The 21,761-nt window shown below is 40.6% G+C and overlaps 1 protein-coding gene across 2 annotated transcripts in view; it reads left to right on the top strand.

The window, feature by feature from the left end:
* Positions 1-474: 474 nt before the first annotated feature.
* gak (cyclin G associated kinase) overlaps positions 475-21,761 on the top strand; it is a 58,169-nt gene continuing 36,882 nt past the window's right edge. For both annotated transcript variants that reach the window (XM_088336961.1, XM_088336962.1), the window contains exons 1-9: positions 475-786; positions 5,372-5,433; positions 6,103-6,162; positions 8,268-8,382; positions 12,418-12,560; positions 14,479-14,604; positions 18,359-18,448; positions 18,522-18,657; positions 18,723-18,835. In XM_088336961.1, coding sequence (XP_088193087.1) covers positions 645-786; positions 5,372-5,433; positions 6,103-6,162; positions 8,268-8,382; positions 12,418-12,560; positions 14,479-14,604; positions 18,359-18,448; positions 18,522-18,657; positions 18,723-18,835 — 987 coding nt within the window. In that variant the 5' untranslated portion in view covers positions 475-644. The remainder of the gene's footprint in view (positions 787-5,371; positions 5,434-6,102; positions 6,163-8,267; positions 8,383-12,417; positions 12,561-14,478; positions 14,605-18,358; positions 18,449-18,521; positions 18,658-18,722; positions 18,836-21,761) is intronic.

The raw sequence follows: 21,761 nt of genomic DNA on the forward strand, positions 1-21,761 counted from the left end.
TGCGGGAAAAAAATAAAAAGACAGATTTTAGGGGTTCCTTGATTAGTATGATACAAATGATAATTTAATATTATGCACAACATGAATGATTTTTAATTTTAAAAATACATTATTCTACTAAATTACAATAGCACTTTTTTTCACTCTCCAGTGAACTTTTAAATAATTTAAACTTTATTTATATTAAGCAACTTTAAAGTAAAAGCCACTAGAATCCCTGCAGCAACAAATGAACTACAAAATAAGAAGAATAAACGAAACTGGTTTTCTTTAAACGAACCGTAGACGGGAAACATATAACAAGTAAACAAAAATATATATATATTATTATATATATTTCTAAATGTCTTTTGGCGAATTTTTGTTGTTGCTAATAATTCCAACATTAGAAAAATTTCTTTGCTGAGAAAATGAAAAGTCGGTCACTTCCGGGTTCTGTCATATGATCAGCTCGTGCGGTGACGTCATCGACAACCCGGAAGTAGGCGCTCGCCGGAACCAAGTGATGGCCGCGGCCTCTAGTAGTCATCCGAACAAAATGTCAGCCCATTTCCGATTCTCCTAAATAGAAAAAGGCCAAACGAACCCACTCGGAACCTCGTCGGCGTCCACCACGTCACCCTCGAAAGAAGAAGAAGAACAAAATGTCGCTGTTCCAATCGGCGCTGGATTTCCTAGCCGGGCCCGGTTCGGTCGGAGCGGCTAGCCGGGACCAGAACGACTTCGTGGGTCAGATGGTGGAACTGGGCGACATGAAATTGCGCATTAAAAGAGTTATCGCGGAAGGTAAAAAACTTCTTTTTTTCCGCTTCCAAACCGTCGTGCTAAGCTAACGTGCTAAATAGCAAACTCGGTTCGGTTCGGCTTCCTGTTGCCAATGGATGACGTCACTATTTCACCTGTTCGCAGCTTTGCTCGACATATTTAATATTTCCCATTTTTCCCGACTTAATTTCATCTTATTTTTCTTCAATGGGCCATTTTTACGATTTGGTGGTAACCTTCACCCCCAAAATGTCAAATATTTAACGTTTTCAACGTCAATCCATCCATTATTTGCACCGCTTATCCTCAGTAGGGTCGCGGGAGTGCTGGAGCCCATCCCAGCTGTCTTCAGGTAGTGGGCGGTCGCAGGACACACGGGAACAGACAATGCGCTCGCTCATACACACCTAGGGACAATTTGGACCGGCCAATTAAGCTGACATGCATGTTTTTGGAATGTGGGAGAAACCCCACGCAAACAAGGGGAGAACATGCAAACTCCACACAGGAGTTTCATTCTTATGACCTCAGAACTCTGCCGCACACGCGCTAACCACTGCGCCGCCGTGCTGCCCTGACTTTTAAACCATAAGAGTAAATGTATCGGTCCAGCTAAGGATATAATTCTGTAACTATTGTTGGGAATTAAATATCAAAATGTATCGTTTACCAATATTGTTTGAATTACTGTATTTTCCGCACTATAGGGCGCACCGGGTTATAGGGCGCACCCCCAAAAAATAGTTTTTGGTCCTATATCTTCCATAGATAAGGCGCACCGGATTATAAGGCGCTACAATGGGAACGTGGACAAAACAGTCAGATGGTTCAGTCCAACTGATTACCCCCTTAACATTCCCGAAGCTTGCTAAGAAGCAAATACGTGTCGTAGACACGTGCGGACGCGGTGTCCGTACGATGTCACTCAAATGCATCGTTTCAAATATCATTCGGAAGGTTAAAGTCTTGGGATTCAAGAAATGCCAACCATTCCTTAGTTTCTATTTTCTTTTTCGCTCGCAACTTTACTGTGCATAGGACAATAAACACTTTGAATTTAATATAGTTTAAAAATAGACTCATCACAGAAACATCAAGATCGTTCTAAAACAAGATACCGGGAAAATATAAAGCCACATAGCTCACCTAAGTTCTCACGTTCAATAATGATACGCAATCATGGTCTTCTTACAACCGTGAGTGTAGTAAATCCAGGAGAGTCAAAAATTTACAAATACAGACTAATGAAACATGTTTCTTTATGGCGTAGTTTAGCAAGCTTGCTATTCAGTCATCTTTTTCGGCCAATTGCAGGGTTTGTTTTGGCCCTCTAGCCAATCCGAGGCTCCGAATAACTTCAGCCAATAGCGATCGATGTAACGGATGATTGACACATCTTTTTCGGCCAATTGCAGGGTTTGTTTTGGCCCTCTAGCCAATCCGAGGCTCCGAATAACTTCAGCCAATAGCGATCGATGTAACGGATGATTGACACATCTTTTTCGGCCAATTGCAGGGTTTGTTTTGGCCCTCTAGCGTATCCGAGGCTCCGAATAACTTCAGCCAATAGCGATCGATGTAACGGATGATTGACACATTTTTTTCAGCCAATTGCAGGGTTTGTTTTGGCCCTCTAGTCAATCCGAGGCTCCGAATAACTTCAGCCAATAGCGATCGATGTAACGGATGATTGACACATTTTTTTCAGCCAATTGCAGGGTTTGTTTTGGCCCTCTAGCCAATCCGAGGCTCCGAATAACTTCAGCCAATAGCGATCGATGTAACGGATGATTGACACATCTTTTTCGGCCAATTGCAGGGTTTGTTTTGGCCCTCTAGCGTATCCGAGGCTCCGAATAACTTCAGCCAATAGCGATCGATGTAACGGATGATTGACACATTTTTTTCAGCCAATTGCAGGGTTTGTTTTGGCCCTCTAGTCAATCCGAGGCTCCGAATAACTTCAGCCAATAGCGATCGATTTAACGGATGATTGACACATCTTTTTCGGCCAATTGCAGGGTTTGCTTTGGCCCTCTAGCCAATCCGAGGCTCCGAAAAACTTTAGCCAATAGCGATCGATTCAAATGATGATTGACACATTGGTTAGCCAATGAAATGCCTGTATATAAATCCCAGCATACACCGCAGACGACTTCACGTTCGGGGGAAAATCGAGTCGGCGGCTGCTTGCCTTAGTTGCAAGACTTTGCGACTTAATATCGATCCTTATATATATATATATATATATATATATATATATATATATATATTTTTTTTTTTGTTCCGACTGTAGATAAGCGTAACTGGGTGGGTGGACGTGTTATGCTTTACCTCATCAGTGGACCGTAATAAAACATTGAAAGTTTTTTAACATGTTTATTCATCATATTATCAAAATGACAATTGTTTTTAGTTCCGACTATTGATAAGCGTAACTGAGTGGACGCGGGACGCGTTATGCTTTACCTCATCAGTGGACCGTAATAAAACATTAAACGTTATTTAACATGGTTATTCATCAAAATATCAAAATGACAATTTTTTTTTTGTTCCGACTATAGATAAGCGTAACTGGGTGGGTGGACGTGTTTTGCTTTACCTCATCAGTGGACCGTAATAAAACATTGAAAGTTTTTTTAACATGTTTATTCATCATATTATCAAAATGACAATTGTTTTTAGTTCCGACTATAGATAAGCGTAACTGAGTGGACGCGTTATGCTTTACCTCATCAGTGGACCGTAATAAAACATTAAAAGTTTTTTAACATGTTTATTCATCATATTATCAAAATGACAATTGTTTTTAGTTCCGACTATAGATAAGCGTCACTGGGTGGACGCGTTATGCTTTACCTCATCAGTGGACCGTAATAAAACATTGAAAGTCATTTAACATGTTTATTCATCATATTATCAAAATGACAATTGTTTTTAGTTCCGACTATAGATAAGCGTAACTGGGTGGGTGGACGTGTTATGCTTTACCTCATCAGTGGACCGTAATAAAACAATGAAAAAAAGGATGATTAAAGAGTGTTACTTACTCTTCTCCTTGAATGTTTCCCTCCATTTTGTTACATCAGAGAGTCATGTGACCAAAGTGATGGCCAGTAGATATTTTCTATAAAACTCTTATCAGAGTTAACACAGGGGGACAGTTCACACTGGGACACTACATATTTTAAAGATAAATGCACTTATAACTGAAATTGACATTAAGTGAGGAATACTATCATGAAAACAATACAGAAACCATGAAAATGCATGTTTTTATTAGATTTTTCTGACTTATATTTGTAACAGAAGTAAATCAAGCATGACTGGGCATTTTAGTGTATTTATCCTGCATGTCTTATAGTAGAGGGCAGGTAAGCATACAACATACTTGTTGGTGATAGGAATAAGTGGAGGGGTGTTGTGAAGGATAGTGGGATGTTTAGACGTGTTCTAAAGGATGGGCAGGGCACCTGTATGATGCGGCAGGGGTAAACCAGCGAAAGCTGTCGGGCTTAGATAGATAGTAAATAAGCCCGGCCCGACTTAATGATTGACATTTTATGCCCGACCCCAGCCTGAAATTTCGGGCCCTAGATCTTACCTCTATAAATCGGTAAGATGAAAAATTGGGGCCGGCTGGGGTCTCCTTAGCACTAACTCAGCTGTAACCTTGAGAAAAAAACTGTCCAAAAGGTTTTAAAACTTGCAAGGGAAACCAAAGTCAAGTCATGTTCATTTGTGACGGCCTTAAACACAAAGAGTCTCAAAGGGCTGCACAGACCACAGATTATTGCAAACCACAGACTAATTATGACATCATCCCCTGATCTAAAACCTACATGATGGCAAGGAAAAACTCAAAAACCTCAAATCAAGTCATGATTATCTCTGACGCCATTAATCACAAGGAGTCTCAAAGGGCTCCACAGACCACAGACTACTGCAAACTACAGACTATTATGACACCATCCCCTGATCTAAAACCTGCATGAGGGCAAGGAAAAACCTCAAGTCAAGTCATGTTATTTGTGACGCCCTTAATCACAAAGAGTCTCAAAGGGCTGCACAGACTATTGCAAACCACAGACTATTATGACACCATCCCCTGATCTAAAACCTACATGAGAACAAGGAAAAACTCAAAAACCTCAAGTCAAGTCATGATTATTTGTGACTCCCTTAATCACAAAGAGTCTCAAAGGGCTGCACAGACCATAGATTATTGCAAACCACAGACTAATTATGACACCATCCCCTGATCTAAAACCTACATGAGGGCAAGGAAACACTTAAAAACCTCAAGTCAAGTCATGTTTATTTGTTTGGCCCTTAATCACAAAGAGTCTCAAAGGGCTGCACAGACCACAGATTATTGCAAACCACAGACTAATTATGACACCATCCCCTGATCTAAAACCTACATGAGGGCAAGGAAAAACTCAACCTCAACATGAGGAAAATGAAGACGAAAACTCTTTTGGAATCGAACAAGCTTCACTAGTAGAGGAACCACAAAAACTAAAGCAACAAAAAAGATGGGTGGAATTTAAAACAAAACAAGCAATCCTCACTAAAAATCCCAAATATCTGTTCTCTCTTGCAGGCGGCTTCGCTTTCGTCTACGAAGCTCAAGACATGAGCAGCGGAAAAGATTACGCTCTCAAGGTGAGTGACGTCTTGTCCTCGTTCTATCTTCTCCGTCTTTTGTTTCGGGGTTTGAGCCTTAAATCCTTGAAAATGCTTGAATTTTGTGTGAAGTGCTTGAAGGTGCTTGAAATTGTTACAAATGGCAGTCCGTATCATTAGACCAAGCTATAAAAGTGGGACAAAAAATGGGGGGCATGAAAATGACACCAACACGTCTGCTCTGGTAGGTTTGGTATTATGGCATTGTCATGTGTAGTGTCACTGCCCCCTACTGGTCGTACTCAAGAGGACAACTCTATTTAGAAAAACAGCTCATTTGGCTCTGCTCCCAAACAGTTTGGTTTTAATAATATATACATATTATTAACTGTATGCACCAAATTATATGGTAATTAGTAATTTCACGTTTTCACGATTTCTTAAAGCACCTAAAAAAAATCACTGTCTACAAAAAAATTCTAAATTGCTAAACCAGGTTAGCTCAACATCAATTAAATACAAAATAATAACTCTTCTGTGCTAAAAGTAAACAATAAAACGTAATAGGAAAATAACTATTTACAATTCCAAAAAGCAGAAAAATCACCAGTCGAGTAAAAGATTTGGATTTGGATTTCTACCTTTGAAGGTACTGGATATAATTTGGTGTACAAACCCTGTTGTTTACATGTTGTGCTCCTCTTGCAGAGATTATTGTCCAATGAGGAAGAGAAGAACAAGGAGATCATCCAGGAAGTTTGCTTCATGGTAAGGTCATCATGGCGTCCGTCTTCATTTACTGTTACAATCATGTTAGACTAAATAAAATATGAAGAGGTAGAAAAAGAGAAAGCAAATGATTCAGAGAAAGAGAGGAAGAAAAAGTGAAAGACAAAGAAAAAAAAGCAAAAGAAAGATGGATAAAAAAAGAAAGAAAGGGAGGCACATGGGGATAGAAGAGAAAGCTAATTATTCAAAGAGAGGAAGAAAGAGTGAAACTGAGAGAAAGATAGACAGAACAAACAAGAGAGAACAAGCAAGACGAAGATAGAAAGAGAGAAAAAAAAATCAATAGAAAGAAAGCTAAAAAAAGAAAGAAAGGGAGGCACATGGGGATAGAAACAAAAAGAGAAAGCAAATGATTCAGAGAAAGAGAGAAAGAAAAAGTGAAACGATAGAAAGAGAAAGAAAAAGAACAATCGAAAGAAAGACAAAAAGAAAGAAAGGGAGGCACATGGGGATATAAAGAAAAAGAGTAAGCTAATGATTCAGAAAAAGAAAGAAAGGAAGAAAAAGTCAAACGGAGAGAGAGACAGAACAAACAAAAGAGAGAACAAGCAAGATGAAGATAGAAAGAAAAAAAGCAATAGAAAGAAAGATAAAACAGAAAGAAAGGGATGCACGTGGGGATAGAAAGAAAAAGAGAAAGCTAATGATTCTGAGAAAGAGAGGAAGAAAAAGTGAAACAGAGAGAAAGAAAGAAAAAAAGCAATTTAGAGAAAGATAAAAAGAAAGAAAGGAAGGCACATGGGGATAGAAAGAAAACGAGAAAGCTAATGATTCAGAGAAAGAAAGGAAGAAAAAGTGAAACTAAGAAAGAGAGACAGAACAAACAAAAGAGTGAACGAGCAAGACAAAGATAGAAAGAAAAAAAAAGCAATAGAAAGAAAGATAAAAAAGAAAGAAAGGGAGGCACATGGGGATAGAAAGAAAAAGAAAAAGCTAATGATTCAGAGAAAGAAAGAGAGGAAGAAAAAGTGAAACCGATGGAAAGAGAGAAAGAAAAAAAGCAATGGAAAGAAAGATAAAAAGAAAGAAAGGAAGGCACATGGGGATATAAAAAGAAAAAGAGAAAGCTAATGATTCATAGAGAGGAAGAAAAGGTGAAATGGAGAGAGAGAGACAGAACAAACAAAAGAGAGAACGAGCAAGACGAATATAGAAAGAAAAAAAAGCAATAGAAAGGGATGCACGTGGGGATAGAAACAAAAAGAGAAAGCTAATGATTCAGAAAAAGAGAGAAAGGAAGAAAAAGTGAAACAGAGAATGAGCAAGACAAAGATAGAAAGAAAAAAGCAATAGAAAGAAAGATAAAAAAGAAAGAAAGGGAGGCACGTGGGGATCGTATGATAAAGAGAAAGCTAATGATTCAGAGAAAGAGGAAGAAAAAGTGAAACAGAGAGAGACGGAACAAACAAAAGAGAATGCACAAGATGAAGATAGATAGAAAGAAAAAAAAGCAATAGAAAGAAAGCTAAAAAAGAAAGGGATGCACGTGGGGATAGAAAGAAAAAAAGAAAGCTAATGATTCAGAGAAAGAAAGAGGAAGAAAAAGGGAAACAGAGAGAAAGAGAGACAGAACAAACAAAACAGAGAACAAGCAAGATGAAGGTGGAAAGAAAGAAAAGAAAGAAAGGGAGGCACATGGGGATAGAAAGAAAAAGAGAAAGCTAATGATTCAGAGAAAGAGGAAGAAAAAGTGAAACATAGAGAAAGAGAGACAGAACAAACAAAAGAGAATGAACAAGATGAAGATAAAAAGAGAGAAAAAAAGCAATAGAAAGAAAGCTAAACAAGAAAGCAAGGGATGCACGTGGGGATAGAAAGAAAAAGAGACAGCTTATGATTCAGAGACAGAGACAGAAAAGGAGAAGGAGAGAGAATAACAAGATATAGAGTTTAAGAAAGTGGGAGTAGAGGGAGAAAGAAAGAAAAGACGAGAAAGCAAAAGAGAAAGAGACAAAAAAGAGAGGTAGAAAAAATAACAAGAGATGAGGCGTGAGAGAAAGGGAGAAGAGAGAGGCAGAAAGACAAAGTGAAAAAGAAAAACACGAGAAAGAGAGATATTTATCACCTTTTTCACTTTCTATCAGAAAAAGCTGTCGGGACACCCCAACGTGGTCCAGTTCTGCTCGGCCGCCTCCATCAGCAAAGAGGAGTCGGACACGGGACAGGCCGAGTTCCTCATCCTCACCGAACTCTGCCAAGGTAGCCCATCCTTGAAAAGGCTTGAAATTTCAATGGCCTGTTTTCAAGGCCTGGAAAGTGCAGGAATTTCTGGGGCCTGTGAGACAATATTCAGAGAAGCACCAGAGAAAAACGAGCTGCAGGTTGAAATATGTCCACTTGATGTTGCCAAAGCCTGGTGCCTCGAACAAATGCTATACTTGGATTTCTCTCTCCTGCGCTCTCTCTCTTCCTCCCTTTTTCTCTCACTCCTAACTCTCTTTCACTCTCTGTCGTTTTTTTTCTCTTTCTTTGTTCCTCTTTCTCTCTGTGTCTTTTTACCTTCTTTTGCGTTCTTCCTTTTTCATTTTTCTCTCTCTCTCTCTCTCTCTCTCACTTGTTTTCTCCTTCTCTCGTTCTCCCCTTCTCTTCTCACCTTCTCTCTTTCTCTTTTCCTCCTTCTCTCTCTTTGGATTTCGTACTTTCTGTCTTTTTTCAGCCTTTTCTCACTATTTCTCATTTTATCTCTTAGTTGTATTTATCTCTCTCTATCTTCCCCCCCTTTTCTCTCGCTCTCTTTTCCTCCCCTTTTCTCTCTCTGTCCCATTTGCTTGCTTCCCTTTTCTCTATCTCTCTCTTATGCACACCTTCTCTCTCTCTCTCTCTTCCCCCCCTTCTCTCTCTCTCTCTCTCTCTCACTTGTTTTCTCCTGCTCTCGTTCTCCCCTTCTCTTCTCACATTCTCTCTTTCTCTTTTCCTCCTTCTCTCTCTTTGTATTTCTCTTTGGATTTTGTACTTTCTCTCTTTTTTCCACCTTTTCTCACTATTTCTCATTTTATCTCCTAGTTGTATTTATCTCTCTCTATCTTCCTCCCCTTTTCTCTCGCTCTCTCTTCCTTCCCTTTTCTCTCTCCCATTTGCTTGCTCCCCTTTTCTCTCTCCCTCTCTCTCTTGCACCCCTTTTCTCCTTTTTGCTCTCTCTTCCTCCCCTTCTCTCTCTCTCTCTCTCTCTCTCCCTCTCTCTCTCTCTCTCTCTCTCTTGCACCCCTTTTCTCCTTTTCTCTCTCTCTCTCTCTTTCTCTCTCTCTCTCTCTCTCTCTCTCTCTCTCTCTCTCTCTCTCTCTCTCTCTCTCTCTCTCTCTCTCTCTCCCTCTCTCTCAAATTTTCTAGTCCGGCCCCCGAGTTAAAATGAGTTTGACACCCCTGCTTTACGCTCTTATACGGCGTCCTCATTATCGAGCGGTTATTTGAAGCATTACTGCCCCCTACTGTCGAATTCAAGAGGACAGGTTTAGACTAAACGTGGGAGGTTTGTTTCTTTTTTTGAGAAGCGCCTTTTTCGGCTCGGCTCACTAAGAAGAGTTGCCAAACGACTCCTCAGATTTTTTTTTTGTAATATTTTATCAAAAATAATAAAACATTATGCACCAAACTTTTAAGTGATTTCATATATTTTGCTTCAATATAAAATCAAATTTTCACGGATTTGTTATAAAAAAAAATCGATTTTTACTCACTGGACAGATTTAAAGTAAAACAATAACACGAAATTACTAAAATAAAATAAAACAATAAAATATTAATTTAAAATACTAACTCTTCAGTGTTATGTAATTGATACAATGTAAAAGTATTAACTAATTAGAATTCTATTTTAACCGATTTAGACACAGATCCATTCAACTGTTTCCTTCTTGAGCCACTCATATTAGGCATATTCCATTTTACCCACCGTTTCCTTCTCTCTAGCATCTACTCTATAGCATGTAGTTCACAAGTCTCTCTCTTTCTCTTTCTCTTTCTCTTTCTCTCTTTTTCTCTCTCTCTCTCTCTCTTTCTCTCTCTTTATCTCTCTCTCTTTCTCTCTCTCTTTCTCTCTCTCTCTCTCTCTCTCTCTTTCTCTTTCTTTTCCACCCCGTTTCTCCCACTCTCTCTTTCACTCTCTGTGTCTCTCTTTTTCTCTTCCTTTGTTGCTCTTTGTCTCTTTCTCTCTTATGTGTCTTTTAACCTCTTTTGCTCTAACTTTCTTTTTTCCTTTTCTCTCTTTTCTCTTTCTCTCTTCCTACCCTTCACACTTTCTTTTCTCTTTTCTCTCATTCTGTCTTTCTATTTCTCTTTGGATTTCGTTCTTCCTCTCCCTTTCTTTTCCCCCTCTCTCACAACTTTTTATCTTTGGTTTCTCAAGCTCTCTTACTCTCTCTCTTTTTCTTTCTTTGTCCCGCCCTTTCTCCTTTTCCCTCCCTCTTTCTCTTATTTCTTTCTCTTTTTTTCTTTCTCTTTAATCTACTAGACAGAATGTTTGTTCTATCGTGTGACCCCCCAAATTAAAATGAGTTTGACACCCCTGACCTAGTTGCTAGCATCTACTCGCTAGCATGTAGTAGTCAGCATCTACTCGTTAGCATGTAATCGTCAGCATCTACTCGTTAGCAAGGTTGGGAGATTACTTTAAAAATCGAGTTACCTATGGAAAAATGTAATCAGTAATGTAATCCAAATACTATAATATTGTAGTGATGTAACCTGATTACTTTGGATTAGGCGTATTTCATTTTACCCATTGTTTCCTTCTCTAGCCACTCATGTTAGACACCTGGCAGCAGGATATGGCTCCCGCTTCAACCTTCAGTGTCACTCGTGTTCTACAGCTGCCCTTGCGTGCTAACTATGCAGATTTCTGTAATCAAGGCTTTTTCCATTTTGCCAACTGTTTCCTTCTCTAGCCTCTCATGTTAGCTACTTGGCGGCAGGATATGGCTCCCGCTTCAACCTTCAGTGTCACTCGCGATCCGCGCTGCCCTTGCAAGCTAACAATGCAGATTTCTGTGATTTAGGCTTTTTCTATTTTGCCAACTGTTTCCTTCTTTAGCCACTCATATTAGGTATATTCAATTTCATCCACTGTTTCCTTCTCTAGCCACTCATGTTAGACACCTGGCAACAGGATATGGCTCCCGCTTCAACCTTCAGTGTCACCCGTGTTGCACACTGCCATTGCGAACTAACAATGCAGATTTCTGCGATTAAGGCTTTTTCCATTTTGCCAACTGTTTCCTTCTCTAGCCACTCATGTTAGGCACTTGGTGGCAGGATATGGCTCTCGCTTCAACCTTCAGTAACCATCAACCTTCAAAAGCAAAAGATCATCAGACTCTATGATTGAAAGATTAAATGCACTCTGTTTCGGAGCAATCAACATCGTTGTAATGAGACTTATTTTCTGCTTTTTATACATACAGTACTTTCTTTCTTTTTTGTTTTTCGTATTGATCTCCATTATTAACCAACACCTATAGAGCCCTTTCCGTGTCTGTAAACAAGTGTGACGTATTGAAGCTGCGCGTGCATTGTTAAAGCAGAATGACAGAATTCATGTCAGTTTACAGCAGCCCGCTGACACAAAATAATCGTAGTGCCTTGAAAAAAGGTGTATGAACCCTGCCGTCCATCTGCTCACCCACTTCCTGTCTGCATGCTTACTCGGGCGCTCGATTGTTGTGGATTATTGGAGTCGAGCTTGACATAAGGAGAACACATTACTTTATAAAACGGGAAATTCCAGGCTTGTTTTTCCCGAGTGTAAACGTCAGCGAATGTTATTATTAGTCGCATTGGGCTGCCAAGTAATAACATTCTTCTTCGCCAAGTAATAACATTCTTCTTGGCGTGGAACATGCGGTCAAGCCGACCCCAACGAGTTCTTGGAAATTGTGGAAATCAAAAGAGGACGAAAACATTGTTTGGTAGCGTACATTTTGAGATAAACACGTGCGTCATCGCGAGGGGGACGTGCTAAGTAATACGAGATGTTGTCTGAGGATATAAAAAGCCGATTGTCTCTTACACGAATGAGATCTCTGTTTTTTACGCTGATGAAGATAATTAAACGAGCTCTCCCTCTCCTGCCAAGACTTCTCCCTGCCTCTCGTTTTACATATTTTGGGGCATATTTCTCGGGCTGCTCCGAAACGACCACTCTCGTTCCGGTTTGGAAGGCTTCGAATGGGTCGTCGCTGTTTCTCCGCCACCCGAGTGCACCACGGCACCATGATGACACCACTGTTGTTCTGCCTCCAGGCCAGCTTGTGGAGTTCCTGCGTCGGGCAGAGCAGCGGGCTCCCATATCCTGCGACACGGTGCTGAAGATCTTCTACCAAACGTGTCGAGCCGTCCAGCACCTGCACAAGCAGAAGCCCCACGTCATCCATAGAGACCTCAAGGTGGGCGTGACCAGGGGCGGGGTTACCTCTTGGCAAGCCCCGCCCCTTAGAAGGAAAAACGATGGATTTCACAGCTTACCTTCTGCCATAAAAGCTAAGGGATGCCCCTTGAATTATTTGGCCTGCTCAAATCTGTCTTAGGTAAAAAGTTGGAGCGCAACATCAGGAATTTTCTGAAAATAAAAAGATGAATAAGATTTTTTTCTTACCCGTACCGTAACCAGTAAAGGCGCACTCTCCGTAGCTAGTTTTATATCTCTCTCCATTGACTGATATGGAGCACCGGCTCATTAGATAGATAGATAGATAGATATTTTATACATCACCGTAGGGAAATTCACACTTCCAGCAGTATCCTTGTGTTGAAAATAAAATAGTAATAAAATAAAAGCAATAGAATACATAAATACCCAATATAACGTGTTGATGTAGAGCAGGGGTGTCCAACTCAATTGAGCTGGGGGCCACATCCTTAAAAGAAAAATATCACGGGTGCCGGACTAGTAGGTTTAAGAAAAAGAAAGAGAGAAAAGGAAAGGAAAGGAGAGGGGGAAAGAAGAGAGAACATGGGAGACAGAGTAAGAGACAGAAAAGATGAGAGAGACAGAAACATGGAGAAAGTGAGAGAAATAGAGAGAGAACGCAATAGACAAAGTGAGAAAAAAGGAGAGAAACACAGAAAAAAAGAGTAAAAACAGACCGAAAAAGAAAGTTAAAGAAAGTGAAAAAGAGAGAGAAAGATCAAAAGAACAAGAAATGAGGTAGAGTAAGAAAAAAGAGAGAACAAGAATGAGCATTAGAAAGAGAGTGAGGAAGAGTGAGACAAAATGAGAAAAAAGAAGGAAAGAACAAGAGAGAGAAATAGAACAAAAATGAGAAAAAGCGGGAAAGAGAGAGGGTGAAAAGTAAAAAGAAAGAAAGTTAGAGAGAGAGAAAGTCCCTAGGTGTGAATGAGTTGTCTGTCCCTGTGTGCCCTGTGACTGTCTGGCAACAAGTTCAGGGTGTCCGCTGCCCGAAGAGCTGCACAGACCACAGATTATTGCAAACCACAGACTATTATGATACCATCCCCTGATCTAAAACCTACATGAGGGCAAGGAAAAAACTCAAAAACCTCAAGTCATGATTATTTGTGACGCCCTTAATCACTTGGAGTCTCAAAGGTCTGCACAGACCACAGATTATTGCAAACCACAGATTATTATGACACCATCCCCTGATCTAAAACCTACATGAGGGCACGGAAAAACTCAAAAAACCTAGAATCAAGTCAAGTCATGTTTATTTGTGACACCCTTAATCACAAAGAGTCTCAAAGGGCTGCACAGACCACAGATTATTGCAAACCACAGACTATCATGACACCATCCCCTGATCTAAAACCTACATGAGGGCAAGGAAAAACTCAATAACCTCAACATGAGGTAAATGAAGAAACCATACCCGAACACGCACAAAAACGTACATAAAAACACACTAAGTTCATAATGACAAAATGAAAAAATATCCTTGGACGTCTGAAAAATGTTACATAAAATTGTCCCATGCCATTTGTTCCGTCTCTGAGATCTTTCTGATAAGCAACCAAGGCACTGTCAAGCTCTGCGATTTCCGCATAAAAGAAACCTATTTTATTTTTAGGTTTTGGATTTAATTTATATCTGGGAGGACAACTCTGTTCAGCCTCCGGTAGCACAATAACTATTAAACTGCAAAATAAGCTACAGCATTATCATCCATGAGCACTTCCGCTAACAAAGCATTGTGTGCAATGTCACTCGTCCTCTTCTGCGCAAGCTGGATCTGATGGCAATCGAACAAAAGTCCCTCCAGTCTAAAACCTTCTGATGGTCAAGTAAATCTTGGTATAAACAAAACACGCTTTTTTTGACGCTCAGCCGTTTGTTCCGTCCCTCAGATCGAGAACCTCCTGATTAGCAACCAAGGCACCGTCAAACTCTGCGACTTTGGCAGCGCCACCAGCGTGGCCCATTATCCCGATTACAGCTGGACGGCCCACAAGAGGTCCATGGTGGAGGACGAGGTACGTGCCGCCCCCCCCGGTCCACAGCTGAGCCTTTCAATGGGGTCTTTCAATCCCGCCAAAATAATGGCTCCCGTCGCGAAGGTCGACCTCTACGACAAGCCAAGGTCGTGTTCTCGTTAAATATTTCCTTCTTAACGGTGGCATCCGTCCGAGGAAGGTTATCGACGAGCGCCAGACGCTTTTGATTTAATAATCCGGCGTCCGTCCAGGATGTCTTGACATCCGTTGCCAACGGCAACCGTTTCCGTTTGCTGGCGTCATCGCGGTCCACCGAAATTCAATTCGGCCTCTGACGCCTTTTTTTTCTTCCCGCAAATGAATGCAAAAAAAATCCTTCTCAGTGATTGTCTCCTTCCCTCTTCAGAAGGGTGAGTCATTCAAAACAACGACAAGAATCATTTTCAATTTCATGAGTTGCTAGAGAGAGAAAAAAAACGGTAGATGTTGCATGAATAATGAAAATCAGTGATGTTCTCTCGCATGGGCAATTGTGCAAGGCGAACGACACTGATCAATGAAGCAGGAGCAGCTAAAATTAACAGTAGTGACTAAAACCGAGACTAACATGTTTCATATGAGTGGCTAAAGAAGGAAACAGTTGGCTACATGAAAAAAGACTAAATCACAGAAATCTGCATCGTTAACTTGCAAGGGCAGTGTGGAACGCGAGTCACACTGAAGGTTGAAGCGGGAGCCATGTCCTGCCGCCAAGTGCCTAGCATGAGTGGCAAGAGAAGGAAACAGTGGGTGAAATGGAATATCCCTAATATGAGTGGCTAAAGAAAGAAACAGTTGACAAAATGGAAAAAGCCTAAATCACAGAAATCTGCATTGTTAGCTCGCAAAGGGCAGCTGTAAAACACGAGTGATACCTAAGGTTGAAGCGGGTGCCGTATCCTGCCGCCAAGTGCCTAACATGAGTGGCTAGAGAAGGAAACTATGGGTAAAATGAAATATGCCTAAATCACAGAAATCTGCATTGTTAGCTCGCAAGGGCAGTGTGGAACCTGAGTGACACTGAAGGTTGAAGCGGGAGCCATGTCCTGCCGCCAAGTGCCTAGCATGAGTGGCAAGAGAAGGAAACAGTGGGTGAAATGGAATATGCCTAAAATGAGTGGATGAAAATGGAAACATTTGGCAAAATGGAAAGAGCCTAAATCACAGAAATCTGCATTGTTGGCTCGCAAGGGCAGTGTCGAACGCGAGTGACACTGAAGGTTGAAGCAGGAGCCATATCCTGCCGCCAAGTGCCTAACATGAGTGGCTAGAGAAGGAAACTGTTGGCAAAATGAAAGAAGCCAAAATCACAGAAATCTGCATTGTTAGCTCGCAAGGGCAGTGTGGAACGCGGGTGACACTGAAGGTTGAAGCGAGAGCCATATCCTGCTGCCAGGTGTCTAACATGAGTGGCTACAGAAGGAAACTGGGTAAAATTGAATATGCCTAATATGAGTGGCTAAAGAAGGAAACAGTTGGCAAAATGGAAAAAGCCTAAATCACAGAAATCTGCATTGTTAGCTCGCAAGGGCAGTCTGGAACACGAGTGACACTGAAGGTTAAAGCTGGAGCCATATCTTGCCGGCAAGTGCCTAACATGAGTGGCTAGAGAAGGAAACAGTTGGCAAAATGGAAAAAGCCTAAATAACAGAAATCTGCATAGTTAGCTCGCAAGGGCAGTGTGGAACGCGGGTGACACTGAAGGTTGAAGCGAGAGACATATCCTTCCAAGTGCCGAAGATGAGTGGCTAGAGAAGGAAACAGTGAGTAAAATTGAATATGCCTAAAATGAGTGGCTAAAGAAGGAAACAGTTGGCAAAATGAAAAAAGCCTAAATCACAGAAATCTGCATTATTAGCTCGCAAGGGCAGTGTGGAACGCGAGTGACACTAAAGGTTGAAGCGGGAGCCATATCCTGCTGCCAAGTGCCTAACATGAGTGGCTAGAGAAGGAAACGATGGGTAAAATGAAATATGCCTAAATCACAGATTTCTGCGATGTTAGCTTGAAAGAGCAGCTGTGAAACGCGAGTGACAATCAAGGATAAGACATGTTTTATCTACTCGATGCAGCTAACAATGATAACTGCGGCTGGTGGCCAGCCTCTGCCTGTAGCCTAGTGGCCAACCTGAGTGGCTAGAGAAGGAAACAGTAAAAAATAGTGCAAGATGCCTGGATCACTAATCCTCTGTTTTATTGTTCTATCTATCGATCTATCTTATGCCGCCAAAGTTTGGCTCGCTTCCTTTCCGAGGGCTTTTGACATTCAAATACCTCACCTTGGTTCTTTAAGGTTACATGGGTTATATATCTTGAACACAAATTCAGAATTTTATTTATGTTGTTGTTGTCTTTATTTATTTGGTTTTGGAGTAATCCAAAACTAATCCAAAGTAATCAGGTTACATCACTACAATATTATTACATTTTTCAACAGGTAACTAGATTTTTAAGGTAATCTCCCAACCTTGCTAACGAGTAGACGCTGACGACAACATGCTAACGAGTAGACGCTGACGACTACATGCTAGCGAGTAGATGCTAGCAACAACATGCTAGCGACTAGATGCTAGTAACTAGATGCTAGCGACTACATGCTACCGGCTACATGCTAAGGAGTAGATGCTAATGACTCTATGCTAATGACTCTATGCTAACGAGCAGATGCTAATGACTCCATGCTAATGACTCTATGCTAACGAGTAGATGCTGACGACTACATGCTAGCGAGTAGATGCTGACGACTACATGCTCGGAACGAAATGCTAGCGAGTAGATGCTGACGACTACATTCTCGGAACGAAATGCTAGCAACTAGATGCTACCAACTAGATGCTAGCGACTACATGCTAAGGAGTAGATGCTAATGGGTCCATGCTAATGACTCCATACTATAGACTCAATGCTAAAGAGGAGATGCTTGCTAATGACCACATTTTGACGACTACATGCTAACAAGTTGATGCTGATGACTACATGCTAGCGAGTTGATGCTGACGACTACATGCCAGCGAGTAGATGCTGACGACTAGATGCTAACGACTAGATGCTCACGAGTAGGTGCTAGCGACTAGATGCTAGTGAATACATGCCAGCGACTGTATGCTACCAGCTACATGCTAAGGAGTAGATGCTAATGACTCCATGCTATAGACTCCATGTTAACAAGTAAATGCTAACGAGTAGATGCTGACGTCTACATACTAGCGAGTAAATGCTGACGACTACATGTTTGCGACTAGATACTAGCGACTACGTGCTAGCGACTAGATGCTAGTGACTACATGCCAGCGACTACATGCTACCAGCTACATGCTAAGGATGAGATGCTAATGACTCCATGCTAATGGCTCCATGCTATAGACTCCATGCTAACGAGTACATGCTGACGACTACATGTTTGCAACTAGATGCTAGTGACTAGATGCTAGCGACTATGTGCTAGCGACTACATGCTACCGGCTACATGCTAAGGAGTAGTTGCTAAAGACTCCATGCTAATGACTCCATGCTATAGACTCCATGCTAATGACTCCATGCTATAGACTCCATGCTAAGGAGTAGATGCTAACGACTACATGCTAACGACTACATGCTACGACCACATGCTGCTGACTACATGCTAGCGAGTAGATGCTGATGACTACATCGACTAGATGCTAGCAACAACATGTGTCCCCACATCCTAAAACAAAGTCGCTGTCAGATTTTTTTCCGGATTTCCCTGATCAGAAGTCTTACTTCCTGTCACCAGATCACCCGGAACACGACTCCAGCCTATCGGACGCCGGAGATGATCGACTTGTACTCCAACTATCCAATCAACGAGAAGCAGGACATCTGGGTGGGAAATCAACATGAGGGCTAACGCTAATTAGCGAGCGTGGCTAATTTTTTTGCGGGTGTGTGTTTCTTAGGCCCTGGGCTGCATCCTGTACCTCCTGTGCTTCAAGCAGCACCCGTTCGAGGACGGCGCCAAATTGCAGATCGTCAACGGAAAGTTCTCTATTCCGCCCGACGACGATAAATACGCCGTCTACCACGACATGATCCGTAAGTGGCGAAACGGGCCAGGCGTGCGCTTTCGTACCACTCACCCCATCACGACTCCTCCGCAGGCGCTACGTTGAAGGTGAACCCCGTGGAGCGCCTCTCCATCGTGGAGCTGCTCAACCGGCTGCAGGAAATGGCCGCCGCCAGGAACGTCAACCCCAAGTCGCCCGTCACCGAGGTAGGCGGGGATTGGGTGCAGGCGTGCGCAGTAATGCCACTCTCCCCCTAGTTAAAAGGGTCAAGTCAAGTAATGTTTATCTGTATCACCCTTAATCACAGAATGTCTCAAACGGCTGTAGTGTAATAGTAATACTGTCTCTTTAAGTTTTTAGTATTTTTGTAGTATTTCTGTAGTGTTTGTGTAGTATTTTTGTAGAGCTTCCATTTTTTTTTTAAAAACATATGTATTATTTTTGAATTATTAGCTTTTGTTTTTGTAATATTTCTGCAGTGGTACTTTTGTAGCACTTCTGTAGTATTTGTGTAGTATTTTCATTGTGTATTTTCTTATAGCATATATGTATTATTTTTGTAGTATTACTGTACCTGCGGATTTGGTAGTATATCTGTTGTTGTATTTTTGTAGCACCTCTGTAGTATTTTTGTAGTATTTCCAGTTTATTTTTTGTAGTATATATGTAATACTTTTTGTAGTATTTCTGCAGTAGTATTTTTGTAGCATTTCTGTCGAGTATGTGTAGTATTTTTGTAGCACATCTGGAGTATTTTAGTAGCATTTCCGTGGTTTGTTTTTTTGTAGTTTATATCTAATATTTTTTGTAGTATTTCTGCAGTAGTATTTTTGTAGCATTTCTGTTGAGTATGTGTAGTATTTTTGTAGCACCTCTGTAGTATTTTTGTAGTATTTCCATTGTTTGTTTTTTGTAGTTTATATGTAATATTTTTTGTAGCACTATATTTTCTGCAGTAGTATTTTTGTAGCATTTCTGTAGTGTTCGTGTAGTATTTTGTAGTGTTTCCATTGTTTATTTTTTAATCTATATGTATTATTTTTGAATTATTAGCTTTTGTTTTTTTGTAATTTTTCTGCAGTAGTACTTTCGTAGCACTTCTGTAGTATTTTCATTGTGTATTTTCTTATAGCATTTATGTATTTTCGTAGTATTACTGTACCTGTAGATTTTGTAGTATATCTTCTGTTGTATTTTTGTAGCACTTCCATTGTTTATTGTTTTGTAGCATAAATATAATAGTTTTATTTTTGGAGTATTTCTGCAGACATATTTTTGCAGCATTTCTGTAGTGTTTGTGTAGTACTTTTGTAGTGTTTCCATTGTTTATTTTTTTTTATGTATATGTATTATTTTTGAATTATTTGCTTTTGTTTTTGTAATATTTCTGCAGTAGTACTTTTGTGGCACTTCTGAAGTAATTGTGTAGTATTTTCATCGTGTATTTTCTTATAGCATATATGTATTATTTTTGTAATATTACTGTACCTGTGGATTTTGAAGTATATCTTCTGTAGTATTTTTATAGCACTTCCATTGTTTATTTTTTAAATGTAATATTTTGTAGTATTACTGTAGTTTTATTTTTCTAGTATTTCTGCAGTAGTATTCCCATGGTAGTATCTTGGTTGCATTTCTGTAGTATTTGTGTAGTATTTTGGTAGTACCAGTAGTTCGACAGCTATTCCTTCCCCTCTGTGGCGGAATTTTTTCCATTTATGATATATTTCGTGATGAAATTGACTTGAACTGTGAAAGGTGTATCTACTATCCTTTATCCTTCAGTTCAACAGTGGGCCACGAATGGCACACACGTCACAGATTTGAGATCCTTCGGTTAAGTGGGCAAACTGAAATGGATGTGGGACCCCCACCACAACCCCCCCTTCCGACTTGGGGGGGCCTCACATTTAGCACTTAAAACAATCATCTTGATCCCAAATCCTCCACCTAAGTTGCCATTTATTTTAAGCTGATTGAAACAGTCTTGTGGCCATCTGCATCCTTTACACCAGGGGTCGGGAACCTTTTTGACTCAAAGAGCCATAAAAGCAAAAAATATTGATTTTATTTTGGGAAAGAGCCACACCCTATATTATGAGACAAATTGACTAAATTGCTAAACCCGCGCCCCAGACAAAAGCTTAGTCTTCAGCACATTTATTTTTGATGATTTGATAAAAATGATGAAAAGAGAATAATGCCAGAGCCCCTGTCCCAAAATCAACAAACATACCACTTTAAACTTGTCTCTTTCTTGCAATTACTCAAGATCGGTTCAACTCCTTTTGACCCTTTTTTTCCATACATATTGGTTTCAAAACTAGATGCAAGCAGTTATTGTGTAAAAACGTCACAACATTCTGCAAATTGGGAGCCTGATGAGCTCAATTTTGGCGCAGACTTCGTAGGGCGAGAGATGGGAGGGAGTGCTCGCACTTTTTGCATAGCTCCACCCATCCCTCCCACTCACCCAATCAAATGACTAAGTTCTCTTCCGGTGTTTTGGCGTATTTACAGTTCTGTGGATTCATCATAAAGTATCTGAACACTGAACACAGATTACATAGTGAACTTTTAAATAAAGGATTCTTTAGCGTTGTACAGCCAAAACGAGTTTTTTTCCCCCTTTTTTTGTGTGACACCTTGACTGTAAATTGTAGTGAAAAACGTGCCCTATATATACTGCGAAGTAACACCGTGATATTTAGCTGTGGTTTGGATTTGCGTGTGCCTGTAAAGGATGAACGACGCAGGTTTTGAACAAAATGGAGAAATTTTGCATGCAATCAAATTTGTCTCTGAGCCACAGATACTCATAGAAAGAGCCATATATGGCTCGCGAGCCATAGGTTCCCGACCCCTGCTTTACACGCTTCCCTCCTCCGACACAGCTGACTCAAATGATCCCATCATGAGAAGTTTTTATCAAAGTTTGCAAAAACAAAAACAAAAATTTTTCTCTTATTAACGACCTCGTTTATTTGTTCACCGATTCCTTCTCTAGCCACTCATATAAGCCACTTGGGTGCATGATAAGGCTTGAGGCTACTGTTACGTTTTGTGTATGTCAAGCTGACTTTGTCCTTCCACTGCTGGTCATACAGGCTGTAATTTTTTCCCCCTCACTCT

The sequence above is a fragment of the Urocampus carinirostris genome, chromosome 5 (assembly GCF_059441175.1).
Source record: "Urocampus carinirostris isolate Australia breed hairy pipefish chromosome 5, RoL_Ucar_1.0, whole genome shotgun sequence".
NCBI classification, from domain to species: domain Eukaryota; kingdom Metazoa; phylum Chordata; class Actinopteri; order Syngnathiformes; family Syngnathidae; genus Urocampus; species Urocampus carinirostris.